The 22330-nt window shown below is 44.4% G+C and overlaps 1 protein-coding gene and 1 long non-coding RNA gene across 2 annotated transcripts; one reads left to right on the forward strand and one right to left on the reverse strand.

Moving 5' to 3' along the window:
* Positions 1-14857: 14857 nt before the first annotated feature.
* Positions 14858-16720, forward strand: LOC123171588 (RING-H2 finger protein ATL39). Its single transcript, XM_044589042.1, has one exon. The coding sequence runs from the start codon at positions 15747-15749 to the stop codon at positions 16392-16394; it is 648 nt and encodes a 215-aa protein (XP_044444977.1). The 5' UTR covers positions 14858-15746; the 3' UTR covers positions 16395-16720.
* Positions 16721-17165: 445 nt separating this feature from the next.
* LOC123171599 (uncharacterized) lies at positions 17166-20298 on the reverse strand. Its single transcript, XR_006485313.1, has 2 exons — positions 20189-20298; positions 17166-17527 (listed from the first exon to the last, which is right to left on the reverse strand). It is a non-coding gene; the product is annotated as an uncharacterized lncRNA (long non-coding RNA).
* Between the last annotated feature and the right edge of the window lie 2032 nt (positions 20299-22330).

The following is a 22330-nucleotide window of genomic DNA, read 5'->3' on the forward strand; positions in this document are numbered from 1 at the left end:
GCGAGGAATAACTTTGACAAATGGGTGTACAGGAGAGTCAAGTTTCGATCCTGTGGAACTATGGGTTATTGGCCCACCATGTGGGTTAAAAGTAGAAAGAGCGGTGACATCTTGCAAGGATATGATAGTAAGGCAGGTCAGAGGATAGCCTGCCAGTTATGATGGCAACAATGCTGGTACCAAGGGCGAGGGACGAAGAGAACCATTTTCCTGCTCGTTGAAACCAGGCGGACCAATAGGCAGAGTTCTCGTCCATCGGTGGTTACCGGAATGTTGTCAACAATAGTAACAGTGTCTTACTGACAAAGTTGTACACCGAGGTGTTTACATAAGCAGAGAAATATTACTACTTATATCATATAGATCACCAGAAAGGTTAACAAAACAATGGAAAGGAAAATGTGATTATTATGTTAATCAGACCAATGGAAAGGAAAGGTGTTTATACTCAAGTATTAGAGTACATCCTTCCAAAGGACAAGCAGAGATTGATATTCACAACAAGATAACAAGTAGAAACCATTTGGGTAGAGGAGCAACGAAACTCATAATGTTACCCATACAATGGTGTTTGGATATTTGGTCAAGAAACATTTAGCATTATGCTTCCAATGTTATTGTTGAAGATCGGAGTACCACGGACATGCTCCGAGATAGCATTGACATGGTCTTCAAGCAAAGGTCAGACTTTGATACTCAAAGGATTCATCAGGAACAACTTATAGAATAAGTCTTACAATTTCCTCATGGAAGAATGGTTAACCTTGCTAAAAAGAAAGAATTATAATAAAAGGTCCTCCGGCCAGGTGTGCTAGGCATGACATCACCTTACCGGGTCATGTAAAGATGTTATAACTCCTGGAAATATGTCCCAACCATCATATCTAACCGAGATTCAGATCTGATTGGTGTCAGGATACCTCGGACTCAGGATGCTTGAGAAGAAGAGGTGCAGCACAAATCGACGAGATGACATTATAAGATTCTCGGGAAATGAACTATAGAAGCAAGTTCCAAAACAAAAGTTCATCATTAACCAAGGAGAAAATGAGGATGTGGCCGATGAACTCAGCGACAACTCATCGAGATTTCCAAAAGATGGATTTCCACAATTATGTGAACAAGGAGATAACATTTGTCAGACCAAATGATATAATGAGGTATGCTCGAGGAAAACATATGCAATTAACCATTGGTTGAAAAGCGGACCCGAAATATGGGCTTAGATCGCATGATCAATGTTAGAATGGTGATTCAATAACCAATAGTCTAAGAATGAACTGTCGACCATTAACTTCAAAGCAATAGGGTTGCTAGAAGTTTTGAATCCGCACCTCATAGTTCAATTGTCGGTTTTCCAGTTAGAAACAACACGGGCACCAAGGAACGAACGGAGATGGCAAGAGGTATCACTTGTGTCAAGAATTCTTAAAGAGGTGGTGAAATCCTCACGTCATTCTTAACATAAAAGATGGTAATACTCCAAGGTAAAGAAGAACAAATGCTGGATAACAAGGAACTCAAGGTATAACACAGAACACGAACAAGTTTGTGTTGGAGGGAAGGCAATAAAGTGGTCAATGAAAACACAAATCATCGAGGGCAAGGATGGTATTTCTCATCATGAGTTCAATTGATATCCTGGAAGAGCTCGGAATGCTGATGATGATCTCAATACATTTGTCAAGAGGTTTCATGAAGATGTAATCAATCAGCGACGACATCAAGCAAAAGCAATGGTGAAGCGAAGGGTTATTGGAACCACGGATACGACACAAACTCGAAATCAATCTTGATGTTCATGGAGAATTGATATGATGAGGAAGATCGACGCAAGATTAGCTCGTCATCGAAAATTGTGCTCCGAGAAAAAGGACCAGGTAGCACAGTTAAAAAATTAGCACGATAATGTTATAGCCGATCAGGCTAGGAATGACTTGAAGGATTATTAAACTCGTAAGCAACAACAAATTTACTTAAGAGTTTCTGAATGGGAGTGCGAAATCGATTCACTTATCGGTGTTCTCGAGTGACTAATAACTCAGAACCCGGGGAAAATCTAAAATCGTTGAGAAGCAATACTAGATGAAGACTTATAGGAAGCAACACAGTTCTTTGATATTCTCGATATACCGGAGGGTAATAATCGAAGGAAGATCAAAATAAAGGTTGCGGAGATGTATTGATCAACAGAAGACAAGTGCTTTAACTTGTCTGAGAAATGGAATCAAAGAATATCATTATGGCCGGAAACACGATTGCAAAAGACCAGGTCCCAGATATAAGATGAACTTATACAAAGGGAATAATTAATTTAAGAGAAGCTTCCATGATAAGATCACATCGTGTCCATGGGCATGAACACAAAATTCAAGGTCGACTCCCACTTCTCCAATGCATAACCTTTCATTCACTTCTCGCGTTCGATGAAGTTGTAGTGTTGAAATTTTATCTGGCAAAATACCAGAAGAGTATGACTCGTGAAAACTTTCGAGTTCACACATATTAAGGAAGGCATAGGTCCAACCCATCGGGGCATCGAGGAAACATATACCACAAGCTTCAATGGTAATTATCACCAGCTCGAAAGTAGAGCATGATTGGCCAAATCAGAGAATAGGAATTACCAATGGCATTATGTATCAGAGAAAGAACTTCTTGATGTTTTTGTATACGAAAGACACTGTCAGATGGTAATTCAACAAAGGATCTGACGGTCCATAACGGGGCTGATGTGAGCATCGGCACACGATCAGAGGACGAAACAAAGCAAAGGTCTTGGATTATAAAAACAATAGACTAATTCAAAGCTCAAATGCAAAGGAATTATGATTTCCAAATCAAGGGATCATAAGAAAATGCTCTGATTAAGGATGGATAAGTCGGGTAGGCTTAGGGGTACAATCGATGACAATTTGATTGGTCGCGAACAATCTCATGTTCAAACTGACACTTAGCCGGAAGGATGAATTCTAGGATTCGACTGAGGAATGCGAGCATCCTCAACATATTGAATCAACTAACTAAAAATGATAAAGACAAGGGATGCCAATAAGATTATGGGACTTATGGGATTAACCATAATGCAAGCAAGCAAGAATTTCAAGAGCAATATGCTGCTCAGGATTTTCGGAAGACCGAATGGTATTTCGAAGACTTTTGTAAAACACATGATCAACAGGGAATGAGCGGATACTCGATAAGTGCGAGGAATTATCCGTAGGGGTATTTCTGTGGCAAAGAACTGCAAGGCAGTAGGCACAAAGTATTCTTGGAACAATAGAGAGGATTTCGAGGTATCTTATAATAACAAGATCAATGGGGAATGATTGTATGAATGGCAAGTGTACATGGTTATCCATAGAGGTTTATCGATGGATGGGAATTGCAAAAGCGATGGCACAAAGTCTCGAGAGAACATCATAGGGTATCCTCGGAATCTTCTGGTGCAGCAGACGATCATCTGGACTGAAGGGGCTCTCCAGGAGAAAGTAGTTACGAGAACCTAGAGTTAGATTTAGTAAAATCATTTAACCCGAATAGAAGAGAGATCAGAGTCCCAGAGTATAGACGAGGAGTAAAAGATCCTATTACCACCCAATGGCGACGTGGGCCTGTAAGACACACAACCATGTTAGTAAAAGTTTTGCAATGTCTAGACTCGACTTCGGCCAAGGAGTGTGGAAGGGGGATTCCTACAGGCAGTTGGCTCTGATACCAACTTGCGACGCCTTCGATTCAATCGTACACTAATCATACACGCAAACATGTACGATCAAGATCAGGGACTCACGGGAAGATATCACAACACAACTCTAAAATAAAAATAAGTCATACAAGCATCATAATACAAGCCAGGGGCCTCAAGGGCTCGAATACAAGTGCTCGATCATAGACGAGTCAGCGGAAGCAACAAGATCTGAGTACAGACCTAAGTTAAACAAGTTGCCATAAGATGGCTAGCACAAACTGGGATACAGATCGAAAGAGGCGCAGGCCTCCTGCCTGGGATCCTCCTAAACTACTCCTGATCGTCGGCGGCCTGAACATAGTAGTAGGCACCCTCGGTGTAGTAGGGGTCGTCGTCGACGGTGGTGGCTGGCTCCTGGGCTCCAACATCTGGTTGCGACGTCCGAGAAAAAAATGGAAAAGGGAAAAAGGGGGAGAAAAGCAACTGTGAGTACTCATCCAAAGTACTCGCAAGCAAGGATCTACACTACATATGCATGGGTATCTGTGTAAAGGGGCAATATCGATGGACTGAACTGCAGAATGCCAGAATAAGAGGGGGATAGCTAGTCCTGTCGAAGACTACGCTTCTGGCAGCCTCCATCTTGCATCATGTAGAAGAGAGTAGATGGTAAGTTCACCAAGTATCATCGCATAGCATAATCCTACCCAGCGGTCCTCTCCTCGTCGCCCTATGAGAGAACGATCACCGGGTTGTATCTGGCACTTGGAAGGGTGTGTTTTATTAATTATCCAGTTCTAGTTGTCATAAGGTCAAGGTACAACTCCGGGTCGTCCTTTTACCGAGGGACACGACTATTCGAATAGATAAACTTCCCTGCAGGGGTGCACCACATTACCCAACACGCTCGATCCCTCTGGCCGAACACACTTTCCTGGGTCATGCCCGGCCTCGGAAGATCAACACGTCGCAGCCCTATGATATGTCTCCAACGTATCTATAATTTTTTATTGTTCCATGCTATTATATTATCTGTTTTGGATGTTTAATGGGCTTTACTAAGCACTTTTATATTATTTCTGGGACTAACCTATTAACCGAAGGCCCAGTGCAAATTGCTGTTTTTTTTGCCTATTTCAGTGTTTGGCAGAAAAGGAATATCAAACAGAATCCAAACAGAATGAAACCTTCGGGAGAGTTATTTTTGGAACAAATGTGATCCAAGGGACTTGGAGTGGACGTCAAGAAAGAAGCGAGGAGGCCACGAGGCAGGGAGGCGCGCCTGCCCCCTGGGCGCGCCCCCCACCCTCGTGGGCCCCTCGCAGCTCCACCGACCTACTTCTTCGTCCTATATATATATATATCCATATACCCGGAAAACATCCAGGAGCACCACAAAACCCTATTTCCACCGCCGCAGCCTTCTGTACCCGTGAGATCCCATCTTGGGACCTTTTCCGGCGCTCCGCCGGAGGGGGAATCGATCACGGAGGGCTTCTACATCAACACCATAGTCTCTCCGATGATGTGTGAGTAGTTTACCACAGACCTTCGGGTCCATAGTTATTAGCTAGATGGCTTCTTCTCTCTCTTTGGATCTCAATACAAAGTTCTCCTCGATCTTCTTGGAGATCTATTCGATGTAATTCTTTTTGCGGTGTGTTTGTCGAGATCCGTTGAATTGTGGGTTTATGATCAAGATTATCTATGAACAATATTTGAATCTTCTCTGAATTCTTTTATGTATGATTTGTTATCTTTGCAAGTCTCTTCGAAGTATCAGTTTGGTTTGGCCTACTAGATTGATCTTTCTTGCAATGGGAGAAGTGCTTAGCTTTGGGTTCAATCTTGCGGTGTCCTTTCCCAATGACAGCAGGGGCAGCAAGGCACACATTGTATTGTTGCCATCGAGGATAAAAAGATGGGGTTTATATCATATTGCTTGAGTTTATCCCTCTACATCATGTCATCTTGCCTAATGCGTTACTCTGTTCTTATGAACTTAATACTCTAGATGCATGCTGGATAGCGGTTGATGTGTGGAGTAATAGTAGTAGATGCAGAATCGTTTTGGTCTACTTGTCGCGGACATGATGCCTATATACATGATGATGCCTAGATATTCTCATAACTATGCACTTTTCTATCAATTGCTCGACAATAATTTGTTCACCCACCGTAATACTTATGCTATCTTGAGAGAAGCCACTAGTGAAACCTATGGCCCCCGGGTCTATTTTCCATCATATAAGTTTCCAATCTATTTTACTTTGCAATCTTTACTTTAAATCTATATCATAAAAATACCAAAAATAATTATCTTATTATCTCTATCAGATCTCACTTTTGCAAGTGGCCGTGAAGAGATTGAAAACCCCTTTATCGCGTTGGTTGCAAGGTTCTTATTTGTTTGTGTAGGTACGAGGCGACTTGCGTGTAGTCTCCTACTGGATTGATACCTTGGTTCTCAAAAACTGAGGGAAATACTTACGCTACTTTGTTGCATCACCCTTTCCTCTTCAAGGGAAAACCAACGCAGTGCTCAAGAGGTAGCACCCTACCTAGGCACAATAGAGAGGTCAGCACGCCGGTCTAAATCCTATGCTCGCAGGGGTCTGGGCCCATCGCCCATTGCACACCTGCACGTTGCGAACGCGACCGGAAGCAGACCTAGCCCCCTTAATACAAGCGCAGGCTTACGGTCCAATCTGACGCGCGCCGCTCAATCGCTGACGTCAAGAAGGCTTCGGCTGATACCACGACGTCGAGTGCCCATAACTGTTCCCGCGTAGTTGGTTAGTGCGTATTGTTGGAAATATGCCCTAGAGGCAATAATAAATGGTTATTATTATATTTCTTTGTTCATGGTAATTGTCTATTATTCATGCTATAATTGTATTGTCCGGAAATCGTGATACATGTGTGAATACATAGACCACAACGTGTCCCTAGTAAGCCTCTAGTTGACTAGCTCGTTGATCAACAGATAGTCATGGTTTCCTGACTATGGACATTGGATGTCATTGATAACGGGATCACATCATTAGGAGAATGATGTGATGGACAAGACCCAATCCTAAGCATAGCATAAAAGATCGTGTAGTTTCGTTTGCTAGAGCTTTTCCAATGTCAAGTATCTTTTCCTTAGACCATGAGATCGTGCAACTCCCGGATACCGTAGGAGTGCTTTGGGTGTGCCAAACGTCACAACGTAACTGGGTGACTATAAAGGTGCACTACGGGTATCTCCGAAAGTGTCTGTTGGGTTGGCACGGATCGAGACTGGGATTTGTCACTCCGTGTGACGGAGAGGTATCTTTGGGCCCACTCGGTAATGCATCATCATAATGAGCTCTATGTGACTAAGGCGTTAGTCACGGGATCATGCATTACGGTACGAGTAAAGAGACTTGCCGGTAACGAGATTGAACAAGGTATTGGGATACCGACGATCGAATCTCGGGCAAGTAACATACCGATTGACAAAGGGAATTGTATACGGGATTGATTGAATCCTCGACACCGTGGTTCATCCGATGAGATCATCGTGGAACATGTGGGAGCCAACATGGGTATCCAGATCCCGCTGTTGGTTATTGACCGGAGAGGCGTCTCGGTCATGTCTGCATGTCTCCCGAACCCGTAGGGTCTACACACTTAAGGTTCGGTGACGCTAGGGTTGTAGAGATATGTGTATGCGGAAACCCGAAAGTTGTTCGGAGTTCCGGATGAGATCCCGGACGTCACGAGAGGTTCCGGAATGGTCCGGAGGTGAAGAATTATATATAGGAAGTCAAGTTTCGGCCATCGGGAAAGTTTCGGGGGTTACCGGTATTGTACCGGGACCACCGGAAGGGTCCCGGGGGTCCACCGGGTGGGGCCACCTATCCCGGAGGGCCCCGTGGGCTGAAAGTGGAAGGGAACCATCCCTTAGTGGGCTGGGGCGCCCCCCTTGGGCCTCCCCCCATGCGCCTAGGGTTGGGAACCCTAGGGTGGGGGGGTTTCCCCCTTGCCTTGGGGGGCAAGGCAACCCCTTCCCCCCTTTGGCCGCCGCCCCCCATGAGATCCCATCTCTAGGGCCGGCGCCCCCCCAGGGGGCCTATATAAAGGGGGGAGGGAGGGCAGCAACCTACAGCCTTGGGCGCCTCCCTCCTCCCCTGCAACACCTCTCTCCGTCTCGCAGAAGCTCGGCGAAGCCCTGCCGAGACCCGCTACATCCACCACCACGCCGTCATGCTGCTGGATCTCCATCAACCTCTCCTTCCCCCTTGCTGGATCAAGAAGGAGGAGACGTCGCTGCACCGTACGTGTGTTGAACGCGGAGGTGCCGTCCGTTCGGCACTCGGTCATCGGTGATTTGGATCACGGCGAGTACGACTCCGTCATCCACGTTCATTGGAATGCTTCCGCTCGCGATCTACAAGGGTATGTAGATGCACTCCTTTCCCCTCGTTGCTAGTACACTCCATAGATGCATCTTGGTGAGCGTAGGAAAATTTTAAATTATGCTACGATTCCCAACACGTATAGGCCAGTGGCCAGACTCAGATCAAATACCAAGATCTCGTTAAGCGTGTTAATTGATGTAACCGCAGACGCCGACCAGGGCCAGGCCCACCTCTCTCCTAGGTGGTCTCAACCTGCCCTATCGCTCTGCCACAAAGTAACAGTCGGGGCCGTCGGGAACCCAGGCCCACCACTACCTGGATGGAACCACCTGCCCCTTCAGCCCCCACATCAAAATCACTTGCGGGTACTCTACGAGCCGACCGGACTTTAGTCACCACCTGTATAGTATGTATGTATTTATATACTCGTGGATCACCTCCCGAGTGATCACAGCCCGATAGTATAGCATGGCAGACGGACAAGGATGTAGGGCCACTCATGAAGTACTAGCAACCTATACTAAGCATGTAGGATTGCAGGTAAAGGTATCAACAATTGTAGCAACAATGACAGGCTATGCAGCAGAATGGGATTAACCGAAAGCAGTAACATGCTACACTACTCTAATGCAAGCAGTAGCGAGAATGAATAGGCGATATCGGGTGATCAAGGGGGGGGGGAGCTTGCCTGGAAGCTCAACCAAGAAAGAGGGGTCGTCAACACCGTAGTCGTACTGGGTAGCAGCGGCGTCGGTCTCGGTGTCTAACGAGAGAAGAGGGGGAAGAAACAATAAGTATAATACAAACATATGCATGACGACGCATGACAAGACAATGAGCGGTGCTAGGTGTGCCCTAACACAGTGCTACACGATACCGAGGAAGGGGGAACCCATCTGGGAAAGTTTTCCCGGTTCCGGACAAATGTCGAACAAGTGACCGGAGAGGGAATGTTCCAGGTTCGGATAGTTAGAGGTATCCGGCGGTTATGTGGGTAGTGTATGGTGGTTCGACTACGGAGTACAAAGCATTTTCATCCGAGCTACGTATTATTTTATATTAATTTTCAAAGTTTTAATCAATTTCTAAATTATTATTATTGAATCAATTCGAAAATACCATTATTGACTTAGCATGATGTCAGCATGACGTCAACAGTCAACAGAGGTGTTGACTGGGTCAAACTTACGTGTGGGTCCGCATGTCATTTACTGAGATTAACTAAACAGGTTAATTAGTTTAATTAGTGATTAGGTTAATCTAATCAAGATTAATTAATTAATTAATAATTTTTTACTTATTATTATTAAAAAAAATCTTTTTCTTTACGTTTTCGTTCTGGGTGCATGGGGCCCAAATGGCAGGGGCCCATCTGGCCTAACGGGCGCTGGGCGCTACAGGCGCCCGACCAGGCGAGGGCCGAGCAGCGCAGACGGGCGCCGGGCGATGACCGGGGCTGCGGCGACGCCGGCCGGGAACGGCTCCGGTGAGGCCGACCGAGTGGCGGACTACAGTACAGGACGGCGGGGGTCGCGCGAGGGGGCGGGCTGCAGGCTGCGGCGGCCTGGGCGTGGGCGCACCAGCAGAGCAGTGGTAATGGGGCACACGGTCAGAGCGGCAGGGGCGCATGTGAAGCAGCAGCGCAGCCGCGGCAGGCGAGTAGCGACGGGGGAAGCATCAGGCGAGTGAGGCCGCGTCAGGGGCGCGCGCGCGTGAGCTGCGGTCGGCGCAGACGAGCAAGTGCGCGCGCGGGGCGGCTCGAGCGGCAGTAGCAGGTGCGGCATCAGCAACAGCAGCGCAACTAGCAGCGGCCTCAGGTAGTTGCAGCGCGAGAAGTAGGGGCTCGGGGCGATGGCCGGTGCGTGGACCGCGGTGAGTGCGTCGTGGGGGAGCAGGGTGCGGCCGGCACGGGTGGGCTGGTCGGGGACGTGCACGGATGGGGGTGGGCGCAGCACGGGGTGGCTATGCGGGGCGGGCGGCGCGAGTGCGGTGGTTGCGAGGGCGAGGCAATGGAGAGGGGAAGAGGAGGCCGGGGGCCTTACCGTCCGATGCAGGGGGAATGGCAGCGGGTGTCGAGGAGGAGGACGGGGATGAGGCGAGCGACGACGGAGAGGACGGCGTGCAGTCCGGCGGGGAGGAGGACGAGGAGGCGGCGCCGACGGTGGGGCGGTCCGACAAGGAAGCGGCGCCGGCGAGGTAGAAGTGGCGCAACGGTGGTCGACGGGGTCGCCTACGGGGGAAAGCGAGGGAGACGCGGGGGAAACGAGTGGGGTAGTGGGGGGGGGGGGTGCGCGCTAGGGTTTCGGGGGGTGGGGAGGGTTAGTAGGCGCAGCTGGGCAGGCCTGGTTGGCCCAATGGCCAGCTGGGCCTAGGCCTGGTGGGGGGTGGGTCCTCCTTTTTCTTATTTTCTTTTCTATTTTATTTCTAGTTTCTTTTACTTTTAGTTTTAGAAAAATTACCACTAGTACCTAAATTTGTATCTATAAACAAACTACTGCCAGACTAATTCTTAGCCCATAATAAATTAGTTTTAATATTTCATAAACTTCCATAGGCATCTGTTTAATTGTTTTCACTGCTATTTTAATTATTTTAGTGCATTTGAATTCTTTACGAAAGTTTGGTTTCTTTACTATAATTACTTACGCATTATTTGGCACAACCCAAACATTTTAGTTTTAACGTTTGAAAACTTTTATTGTTTGACTTTAATTCAAATTTAGATTTGAACCGGTTTTGAACTAACGCGAGATTAACAACAGTAACGAAGGTGACGTGGCATTATTAGTAGAGGTTTACTGTAGCTTAATTATCCGGGCGTCACAGGAGCATTTAAGGGGTGGGAGCAGCCAAATCCGACACCAGCGATCTCTACGCATGGCGTCGCCGCATCCCTCCACTTAATTCCTCCCCTGTCCCATCATCGCCCTAAATTCCATATCGCCATTGCAGAACAAATGATTCGTTCCTTCGAGGCCGGTGAGCGGTAGAGTAGGAAGGAACGCTAAACTGACAATTCAAGGGATAGTCCATTATTCAGTTGTGAAGAAGTCTAATCCGGTCGTTCTAGGTGAAAGTTCGATTTATCAATCTCCACTGAAAATTCTAATATATCAAAATATTGTTTGGAACAGATGACAAACTAATGTGGCTCGAGATCCGGTGGGGGATTGTTGAATTATAGATGGGCTTTTGGGCCCATATGAACAATGATTTTTGGTTAATCTTTAGGACCATGTAGGTGTATGGTAGGTGTGTGAAGTTTAGTACCACATTGCTAGTGGAGGAGAGTTGAGACCCATTTTATAAGGATGCTCTACCACTTGTCGTCGGGAGCTTGGAAAGAGAAGTGATACACATGCGCTCCTCCTCCCCCGTCGCCCGCCTCGTCACGGCGCGCGCTCTCCGCGTGTTGCTTCCGGCGATTCCATCTCGACGACCGCTTCCCCATCCACCTCTACTTCCGCATCCGCGTTGGCTTGACCAACTGGAGGGTATTGATTCGTTCATCGTCTATTTGTTCGTTCATGTGCTTACCGTATCTGCTATGTTCATACATGTTTCGGTTCAATTTACTTTACGTGCTCACATGCTTCTATAATCGCGGCCGAGCAACCGCGGGCATGCGCACAATTCTTGCAGTTTTGGCTGGGCCTTAGTTTGGACGACGTCGAAGCTCAGTCTGGTGCCTCGCCTATCAGGACATGGCCGCGGTGATGCTCATCCGTTAACGGCACATTCCAGCTCGCACGTCCAAGTTTGTAGAAAAGCCCCGAGTGTTTTGCTGGTTCGCCGCCTGGTTGGTTTCCTGGATAGTACTAAAACCGTCGTCGCAGTTGGGACCTGAACGGAAGAGCAACAAATCCAGCGCTCGGATGTCACCACAAAATTCCTATGCGTAAGCAACCGGTCGCACAAGGTGTAATTTACTTTTTGCGCCTGGTTAGTAATAGCGGATACAAGGTTTATTTTTTTAAACAAAAGCAAAAGCTTTGCCATTTGCATTAATTAAGAATAAGAAGAAGATAGTTGCCCAGTTACTTATGAAAAACTGGATGAAAACCGATACAAACATGCCCTAGCCTGCACGAAAACACGACGCAACTAGAGCCATGTCCACTCTTTCCAACATGGCAAACACATCCGAAGATGCTCAACACCAAGGCACAATGTAATCCTCGACATGTTTATCCCAAGATGTAACCGACAAAGGTGTAACCCTAGGTACCCCCGATGTCTATATAAGCCAAGGGGTTTAGATCATAGAGGTAGATTCATTCACATACGATCTCGAGCTAGATCAACTCTGTACCCCAACCACAATCAATACAATACAGGTAGGACATGGGGTTTTACCTATTTGAGAAGGCATGAGCCTGAATAAACACTGTGTCCCTTCTTCGTCTATTACCATCATGCCAAGATCACCAACTCAGGACCCCCCTACCCGAGATCTGCTGGATTCGACTCTGTCACAACCCAATTTCACCCTCGAATCACACCCTTATTTTATCTTTTCGAGTAGTACACACCCTTTATTTATGGGAGTGACTAGACTCATCTAGATGAGTTATAGTTTGGTATCATTCACCTTACCTCAGCTGACGTCACCCGTTGTGTTGTCTCATCCCTATTTCACTTGTTTCTCGAACCACGTAACCCCCTCATTGGCCCACTAAAGCTTTGTTCCGTGTTGTAAAATTATGCATGGGCTTTGACGGGACCTACTCTTTGCCATGACATAGGAGGATTTCCGACTGGGCCGGCCCATGAAGCTAGCCTAGGGCTCCAAAAAAATTCACCCTGAGGGGGCGAACACCCAACCTCCCTCTTAACCATTCTTAATTTCGAAGCAGCGCAAAACCTTATGAACCAATACCAACACAGAATTGAAAGTTTTTGAAAATTTGAACACAAAACAATTTTTTGAAAGAAAAGAACATGAATGCTTTATGAAACACAAACACTTTTCAATTTTTTTGTTTTTTTAACTGACAGTTTGGAAAACAATTTTTTTTGAAAATCACGAACAATTTCTGAAACGAGAATATTTTTGAAAATCCCCCAAAAAATATGAGAACATGATTTTTTTTTTCCAAAAAGGGAATCATTTTTTAGATTCCAAAACAAAATTTGAAATGCGAATAATTTTTGGAACAGGAACATTTTTTGAAAATTCCCGAACAAAATTTTGAAACATGAGCCTTTTTTAGAAATTTGCGAACAAGCTTTGAAATGTGAGCATTTTTTAAACACCCAAATAAAATTTGAAAACAAAAACAATTTTGGAAACTCCTGAACAAGTTTTGAAAACACAAACATTTTTTTAATTTGTAAACAATTTTGAAGTGGAAACTTTTCGAAATCCAAACAATTTTTGAAGTAGGAGCATTTTTTAAAACACCCGAACAAAATTTGAGAGCATGATTTTTTTAATTATGAAACTAGAATATCTTTTGAAACTCCCAAATGAAAAACACAAATATTTTTTGAAATTTGCAAATAATTTTTGAAATGGATTTTTTTTAAATCTTGAACAAATTTTGATAAGTTGTGAAAATTCTGAACAAAAACATGATGAAAAGAAAAGGAACAAAAAAGAAAAAGAAAAAGAAAAACCAAATACAAAAAGGAATAAATAGCACGGGGAGCGTAGATGGGGGCTGGTTCCTCCCGGAGCAGGAAGCTTACCTCCGTTGGTGGCGACTAGTATGGAGGCTCTCCGGCGTGGCTCTCTGTCGAGACAAGTTTGCCTAAGTGATATGTAGTTAATAAAGAGAGAGGTGTTTAGAGTAACATAACGCAAGCTAAAATAAAATGAGTCTACAATCTAATAAGTGCAATCATCTATTATACTACTTCTATATTACTTTACATCATAAAGGTAGTATTCTCTTCGGTCCTTTTTACTTCACGTATTAGATTTGTGTCAAGTCAAACATTGCAAAGTTTGACCAACTTTACAGTATAAAAATATCAATATCTATATTTCATAACGAATCTAACAATGTTGATTTGGCATTGTGATTGTTGATATTTTTTTCTATATGTTGATTAAAATAGAGATATTTTGACTTTGGACCAAACTTATATGTAAATGACACTAGTCTAATTTAGTCTCCACTATGGTTAGCCTAACCGAACAAATAGCGACACAAGCCTGCGGACAACAACACGAATCTCCACAGGGTCCAATCGGACGGTAATGGGCGTGAGACCATACTAAAACTCAGCTAGCACATCTGCTTATTTATCTACTACCTTCGTTCCTAAATATTTATTTTTCTAGAGATTTCAATAAATGACTACATATACGAAGCAAAATGAGTGAATCTACATTTTAAAATATATTTATATACATCCGTATATGATAGTTTATTTGAAATATTTAAAAAAAACAGATATTTAAAAACGGAAGGAGTATTTTATTACGTTTTGGAACACTGATAGATTCACGGAGGGGCCAAATCATGCGAATTCCCGGTACCAACAAACAAACTTGTACGACATCGATATGCTTAAAAAAAACTTGTACTACATCGATCGCGAATTTCCCGCGAAAAAGAGATAAAGGAAAAATCGATCGCAGTCTCTACGCATATCTAAATGTATAAGAGCATCTCTAGCGGACCCCGCAAAATCCTGACCCGCATAAGTCTTTTGCAGTTCGCGAAAAAGGGTATATGCAGGCCGGCGCGGGCGTGGACAGACTCAGACCCCGTATAATCAACCCATAAAAAAGAATATTCTCCAAATATACCGAACAGATAGAGCTAGCTCTTTTTTTTGTCATCCTCTTCCTCACGTCAATCCCGCGAACAGGCGGACGAGGGAAAATAAGAGGCGAGCGCGGCGCGGGCGGAGGCCAAGGCGGCCGGGGCGAGCGCGGCGCTCGCGGAGGCCAGGGCTGCCGGGGCGGCGACGGGATCCAACGGCCGGCACATCGAGCTAGCTAGCTAGCTCTTCGCTAGCTCCATTCGAATGGATTGAGCTGCTAGCTAGCTAGCTCCGTTCGAATGGATTGAGCTAGCTAGCTAGCTCCGTTCGAGAGCCGCGGAGCCACGGGCGAGCGCGGCGGCCGGGACGGCCGGCCGTCCGGCTATCGGACGGCCGGCGAGTGAGCGCGGTGGCCGGGGCAGACGGGCGCGGCGGCCGGGCGAGCTTCATGGCGTTGGCGGGGGCAAAGATTCCTCAACCGTCAATGTTGACCGGTCCGGTATGCAAGGCCCTGATAAATTTGCCCTCAAAACTGTATATTTATGAAGGTTTCGTGTTCGTGTTTACAGGGCCCCTAAAAAATTTTAAGGGTCGGACGATTTTGCGGGGTCTGTTCGGGCTTTTTTTTACTGAAACTGTAAAAAACAGTTATTTTACGGGTTTGACCATTTACATTTATACGGGTTGCTAGAGATGCTCTAAGGTCGCCGTAAGAAATGCTGCCGACCATATTAAGATATGCACCCATATGACATCAACCGCTCTGTTAGTTGTCTCTCTTCCTCCGATGGTTGGCTCGTTGCTTGCTTCGTCTGTACGCAGCGGAATTCTTGCGCCAAGACTCACGAGGCATCCCCGCAAAGACGTCGGAATTCTCGAGAAATAGCGTGACCATCGGCCAGTGAATTGCTAGTGAACAAGTCGGCAGGTGGTCAGAGGCACGGGAAGCCATGGCCGTGGATTGCTTCCACCGCGCGTATGCGCTGGCCATCGTCAACGCCGTCTGCATCGGCGGCACGGCCATGATCCTCTACGCGCTCGTCAACCTGGCGCGGAAGCCCGACCACAGCAGGGGCTCCATCATCGTGCTCACGGTCTTCCTCCTCTTCTGGGTCGGCGTCGGCGCCAGCGTGTACACGGCCTTCTGCGGGGTCCTCTTCCCGTGGTCGGCGCTGCGCCGGTGCCTGGCCTCCACCAGCGGAGCGCTGATGTACTACTTCCGCCGCACGGGCTGGCTTCACTGCCTGCCGGGCCGGTCCAGGCTACGGCGCCGAAGCGGCAGCAGCGCTCTGCCCCAGTTTCTGGACCAAATACAGCAGAGTCACATGCCCGCGCTGGCCAGGGAGCCGCCGGCGCATGGCGGCGCGAGGGTGGCGACGGCGTATGACGTCCTGGCGTACGAGCAACCGGAGGGGGGCGGCGCGTCGGAGTGTGCGGTCTGCCTCGGGGAGGTGGAGAAGGGGGACACGATGAAGCGGCTGCCGGCGTGCCTGCACATGTTCCACCAGCAGTGCATCGACCCGTGGCTGCACGAGCACTCCACCTGCCCGGTCTGCCGGTGCATCGTCTTCGCGCCGTTGCCGGCCCAAATGGTATGAGCGACACCGACGATGAAAGACAGCTGAGCGCACAACTCAAACCCTTGTCCAGGTCTCCCGGAAGCCGGAACGGCGATGGCGGCGCATCTTGCGTCGTGGCTTTTCCTGCAGAAGGCATCATCTTGGAGTCGTCTTCGGTTGCGGATTCCACCAGCTCTTGCCGTGGCGATGCTGAGACGGTGAATCTGGATCTGATTGGTGCGGCCTCTTGTTCGGCTCCAAGCGGAGATGCTTTGCTATTGGGTTTTGGTAGTATGTGTTTTCCTGCGTGTTCATGGGATTCTCGTGCCCCGCCCTATGTTTGTGGAGATATATGGGTTTCAACTTTCAAAGGAAGTGTCTATTTGACGTTTGACTGAAAATCAATTGAACATCAGTCAAGTTTTTCAACCAATAATAGAACGGTACTTGTATATTTGTGTGTTCCTTTTTTGTGTATCTATGTATGTCAGCGCTAGAAGGTCAATCCTAATCGGGTTGGACCCGGTTTCAAACATATGTGAGCTACAGGTATCGCATTACCACAGCCGAAAAAAAGCCTACTGATCCATCAACATACCCTCTGTAGGTCTGCCATCAACGTACAGTCCACTTCTTTTTTGGTAAAGCTTCGTAAACCCCGCGTCTCTCGCTTCTTTGCTGTACTTATCAACGTACAGTCCACTTACAATCACTCGGGAGAAAAATACAGTGATAATTAGACTGCCATTCTGGTAACTTGCAGTCTACTCATAGTGATATCTTAAGTGTTAAAGTCTAGATACACAAAACTTACAGTCAATTAGCACTGGAACTTATAAAATTACAGTGTACTGAACCCATTTGCATTCATGACAAGCAGGTGAAAAACCTTGAAATTACAGTAAGAAAACCTTGCAGGTATAGTACCTAGTGTCTTCTACAGATTATAGAGACACAACTGAACCAACATTGCGATGCAGAGGCCGGGGGCAATCCTCCTTTTCGAAAAGAAAAAAACAGCTGAACCAACATACACACTTGACACTTCCTATCATACAGATGACTACACACTGAACCAACATAGACACTGCCCTATCCATAGTGTGAAAAAAGCAGTTCATCATCTATCTAATGCAAACAATCCTTCTTCTCCATCATTGTTAATTCACAGTCTGAAAAAAAAGGATCAAACACGACATTAGACCAATCATTAAGATATACAGCACAAAGGGACGCCATTAACACTGAACCAAAAAGCTGAAAATACATAGTACAAGAGACAGCGAGTGACATAGACGAGTACAGTAAATTAGGCAACCTTTAGCCAAAAGTACAACTAAAAAAGACTGGAAGTCATGAACCTCTTTACTGTAAATTTGAAGTATAAAAAACAGAAGTGCTTACATCTTCAAAAAAAATCAGTAACAAGAAGTCTAGAACTTATCGACCCTGTTGAACTCACTGAAAAACTTATCATTAGCATACTTTGTCCTTAAGTTGGGAATGTCAGCGCTTGAAAAATGGTCAACAACTTGAGTCCTTGCAGTCCACACTTCCATAAACTCGAATGTAAAGACACCACAATTGTGTGCCTGGTTTCACATGAATAAAGGAAGAAAAAAAAAGATACCAACAAAATCAAGAACAGAATATAAGAGAAAATCAGGCCAGCTATACTAAAAAACAAGTTACCTATTGGTCTGATTGGAACAGCTATAGGTCGATAACATCATTTTTTTTTCCAAACTGTTTTGTTTCCTCAACATGGGAGTAATAAAAGTGTCCCAGAATCCTATAAAGTTTGTAATACGCTCGAATAAAGGAAAATACAAGAGATAAATCTTAAAAGATAACAACACAGTGCCTTCAAAAGGGAAACAAATTGATTAAAATGTACTAGCATATCGCCAATCTGCAAGTGAAATTCAGAATGCTCATTAAAAGCTGGATCAAGGAAAGTAAAGGCTCTTCCCTTCAAACAAACAAAGAAAGAAAACCAATGCTTTCGAACGGTTACAGAGAAGTACAGCTGGAACAAGGAAGAATAATATGAAGAAAAATGTATATAGAGAAAATGAGAAATAAAAAAGAAATGGCAAAGACAAACACCAAAAAAGAAGGCAGAAATTAAATTACTATCATGGAGGAAATGAAAAATAAAAAGAAAGAGCAAAGACAAACACCAACAAGGAACCATGGAGTTAGAAATCCTTCAATTCCAATTGGGGCAAAGATAAACGCCAAAGCTGCAACAACTAATTGGGGGAGAGCCATGGAAGATCATACAAGAGACGATCCACAGGCCGGAAATCCTTCAATACCAATGTCTTTGCTCATGCCTAGTGATTTTCTATGAGATCTAGAACCGGTAAAATCACAAGAATGAAAAGCAGAGATCACAAATTCTTTTCATTTGACAGAGTGTATTGCACAGAGCACTCTAGTCAAAATCAAAGAAACTGGTCAGTTTTGTTTCAAAAGCACCAGGGCAAAAGAAACTAAAATTTACAGTAGCAAAAAAGTACTGAAATTACTATTATCAAGTTGCAACACTAACCAAAGGTAGATTCAGTATATATTAACAGCGTGAATAGATAGAACACTACCCAACAAAGACACTGTGATTTGCATTGACTGTAAATACAGTAAATATTCTAGTAAAAATGGCACTGTGATTACCCATGGAAATTACACTGTAACAACATTGTAAATATAGAGAAATTGCACTGTAATTACAGTAAATAGCAGTGTGATTTACAGTGTAATTACCCTAAAAATTACGCTGTAATTACACTGCAATTACAAGTATACTGTAAGAGCACTATAATTACAATACGATTACTCTGTAATTTCAGAGGAAATGACACTGTAATTAAAATGAAATTACAATCTTAAAGCTGCTGTAAACTTAGGCCCTGTTCGGAGTCACTCCAACTCCTAAAAATACGAGGAGCTGGAGCATCTCTTTCCCAGCTCCGTGCCTTTTGCCTCCAGCTCCGGGAGCGGAGTGGTGGAGTGGCGGGTCTCCGAACAGGGCCTTAGATGCAACACTACGGAAAACATAGAAAAAATGTTATAAAATGGATACAAATACTACCAAACAAAGACAAACCACAAAGATAAAGATGCAACACTACGGTTCTAGAATGCTTGCAGACCCAACATAGGCAAACTTCATTGTGATCTAGTGTAATTAACCTGAAAATAGCACTATAATAACCTGAAATAACATTGTAATTGCAGTGCCTGTAAACTAAAAATCATAGAAGTTACAGCAAAAATTGCACAATGGTTACCTCTGGAACTTACACTGAAATTACAATGTCACTACTATGTGATTTCAGACGAAATTACACTGTAATTAAAATGAAATTACAGTTATGGTTACCTCTGGAACTTACACTGAAATTACAATGTCACTACTCTATGATTTCAGAGGAAGTTACACTGTAATTAAAATGAAATCAGAGTTATGAAGTTGTGGTAACTTAGATGCAACTACTACCTAAAAACGAACACCCCTGGATCTAACAACAAAAAACGTCAGCGGAATCAAACGCCCAGGTTAGCAGAAAGAAAATCAACAGGGGAATCGGATCCACCGCTACATCCATCCACCTATCAATGTAATCGCAAAAAAATCGCCAAAATCCACCTCTAAGACTACACATACACCTACATCTACATCAAACACAAGGGGAATCGAATCAAACCACAAGATCTAGAAGAAATTCAATGGGGCAAGGGAGAAGACCAGGATATCCAACTGAAACCACACGACACTGGAGCGGAAATCAATCTGAAGAAGAGGAGGAGGAGAAGATGGGAATCACCATGGACGACGAGGAAATCGCCAAGAATCGCCTCCCTCTCTCAGCTTTAACTCTCGCCAAGAAATGAGAAAGGACAAACAAAAAAAGATAGAGAACAAAAGGGATAGGCGGTAACGGGCTGGCTGGGAAACGAAAGCGCACCCGGTAACAGAGACAGAAAAAAAACGTTCGAAAAAGCCAGCACCCAGCGCAGATCTTGGCACAAGATCAAGCGGCCAGAAATTTGAATGAAACCCAATTGTAAATCACTCGACTGTTAATTAGCAAAACCGTAGAAAAAAGGTGTTCAGTTGCAAGAGCATGATCAGCGTAGGACCGGTGCTTTTCTCCAGCAATTTCCGGCGCCCCAGTCAGGGTTGTCTAGTCGCTTGCGCGGGTAAGCATATAGTATTACAACAAGGGCTGTGTTGATGGTTGTCTATGCGGAAGTCAGAGTCGCTGGCTCGTGGAGGTGACGATGATGACTCTTGGGGACAATCTCGAATTTTGTACTCATGTGGTTGTCCGAGTTGTCCTCTGGACTTGTTGTAATGGTTTCGCTCGTTCTTCACTAATGAATCGAGCAACTTTACTCCTTTATTAATGAGATGAGACAAAACTTTTTTATTTTGTTTCTAAATAAAACTCCATACAGTAGTGTTAATTAATACTGTACAAAATTATGCATGAAGGGGGAGGGGGTCAGCCTGTGCATTCGGTTTTTTCGGTTTGATTCGGTTCGGTTTATACAGTTTTATATTTGGTTTATACGGTTTTATACGGAGATACGGTTCGGTTTTGGTTATAATGGTTTGCTTTCGGTAATAACCAAATTAACCAAAGTTGACGCGAATTTTAAGTGACGCAAATTTTGAATGAACAACAAATATTTTTGGTCACATGATTCGGTCTGTGCATGTAGCCATGTACGTAAGATTTTTCTTGTAAGAAATGCCTACATATATTAGATCATTATTAGATGGCAGTGGCACACATGATTTGGTCCTAGGCATTACAGCAGATATAAGGATTAGGCAGGTTTTTTATTACGTGAGGGAGCAAGAAAAAAAAAAGAGTTTGACCCACGAGCCACGACCGGCTAGCCTTTCTTTTACGCAAATCCTATACGGCGCCCTCATCGATGGGCCGGCCCACATTCCTCTTTTTCTGTTTTAAAGACGCCAAAAAAACCGAGACCTCCTCTTCGGCGCCTTATGCGCCGGTTGGCGCAACTGGCGCGCACTGCAGCTCGCGAACAGCAGGGCAGTGCAAAAATGTATTCATGTCAGGAAAAAACAAACGCAAATGATGCTCCCGTGAGGATTCGAACCCGCACCATTAAGCTCCTGCGCATGGCTGGCTAACCGATAGAACAATGCAACCCTCCCGAAAAGATTGCAACGTGAAAGGTCTAACAATATATTTTAGCCGCGCTCTTTAGAAAAATAGGATTTCTTTTGAAAAGAAATCTGAACAAATTTTGAATGTCCACAGATTTTAAAAAACATCACGAATTAGAAAAAAAGTTCATGTATTCAAAAAACATTGACGAATTCAAAAAGTTCATAAAAATTGGAAAAAGTTCATCGATTTTCAAAAAAGTTCACAAATTTTGAAAAAGCTCATCGATTTTGAAAAAAAAAATCATCGACTTTGGAAAAAGTTCATCGTTTTTGAAAATAAGTTCATCAACTTTGAAAAAAGTTCATTGAACTTGAAAAAAGTTCATCGAATTTGGAAAAAAGTTCATCAAATTTGTGAAAACTTCATTGATTTTGATAAAAGTTCATCGAATTTCAATAAAAGTTCATGGAATTTGAAAAAAGTTCATCAAAATTTGAAAAAAATAATCAAAAATGAAAAATAGTTCACCGAATTTGAATTTTTTTTATTGAATTTGAAAAAAGTTCATCGAAATTGGAAAAAAGTTCATGGAATTTCGAAAAAGTTCATCAAACTTTGAAAAAGTTCATCGAATTTGAAAAATAGTTCACCGAATTTGACAAGCCAACTCATTGAATTTGAAAAAGTTCATCAAAAATTGGAAAACGTTCATCAATTTTGCAGAAAAAAAATCATGAAGAAAGAAAGTTTCTCGAATTAGAAAAATAAATAATAAAAGAACAGAAAAAAGAAAAAAAAGAAAGGAGGAAGAAGAAAAGA

The sequence above is a fragment of the Triticum aestivum genome, chromosome 1D (genome assembly GCF_018294505.1).
Source record: "Triticum aestivum cultivar Chinese Spring chromosome 1D, IWGSC CS RefSeq v2.1, whole genome shotgun sequence".
NCBI classification, from domain to species: domain Eukaryota; kingdom Viridiplantae; phylum Streptophyta; class Magnoliopsida; order Poales; family Poaceae; genus Triticum; species Triticum aestivum.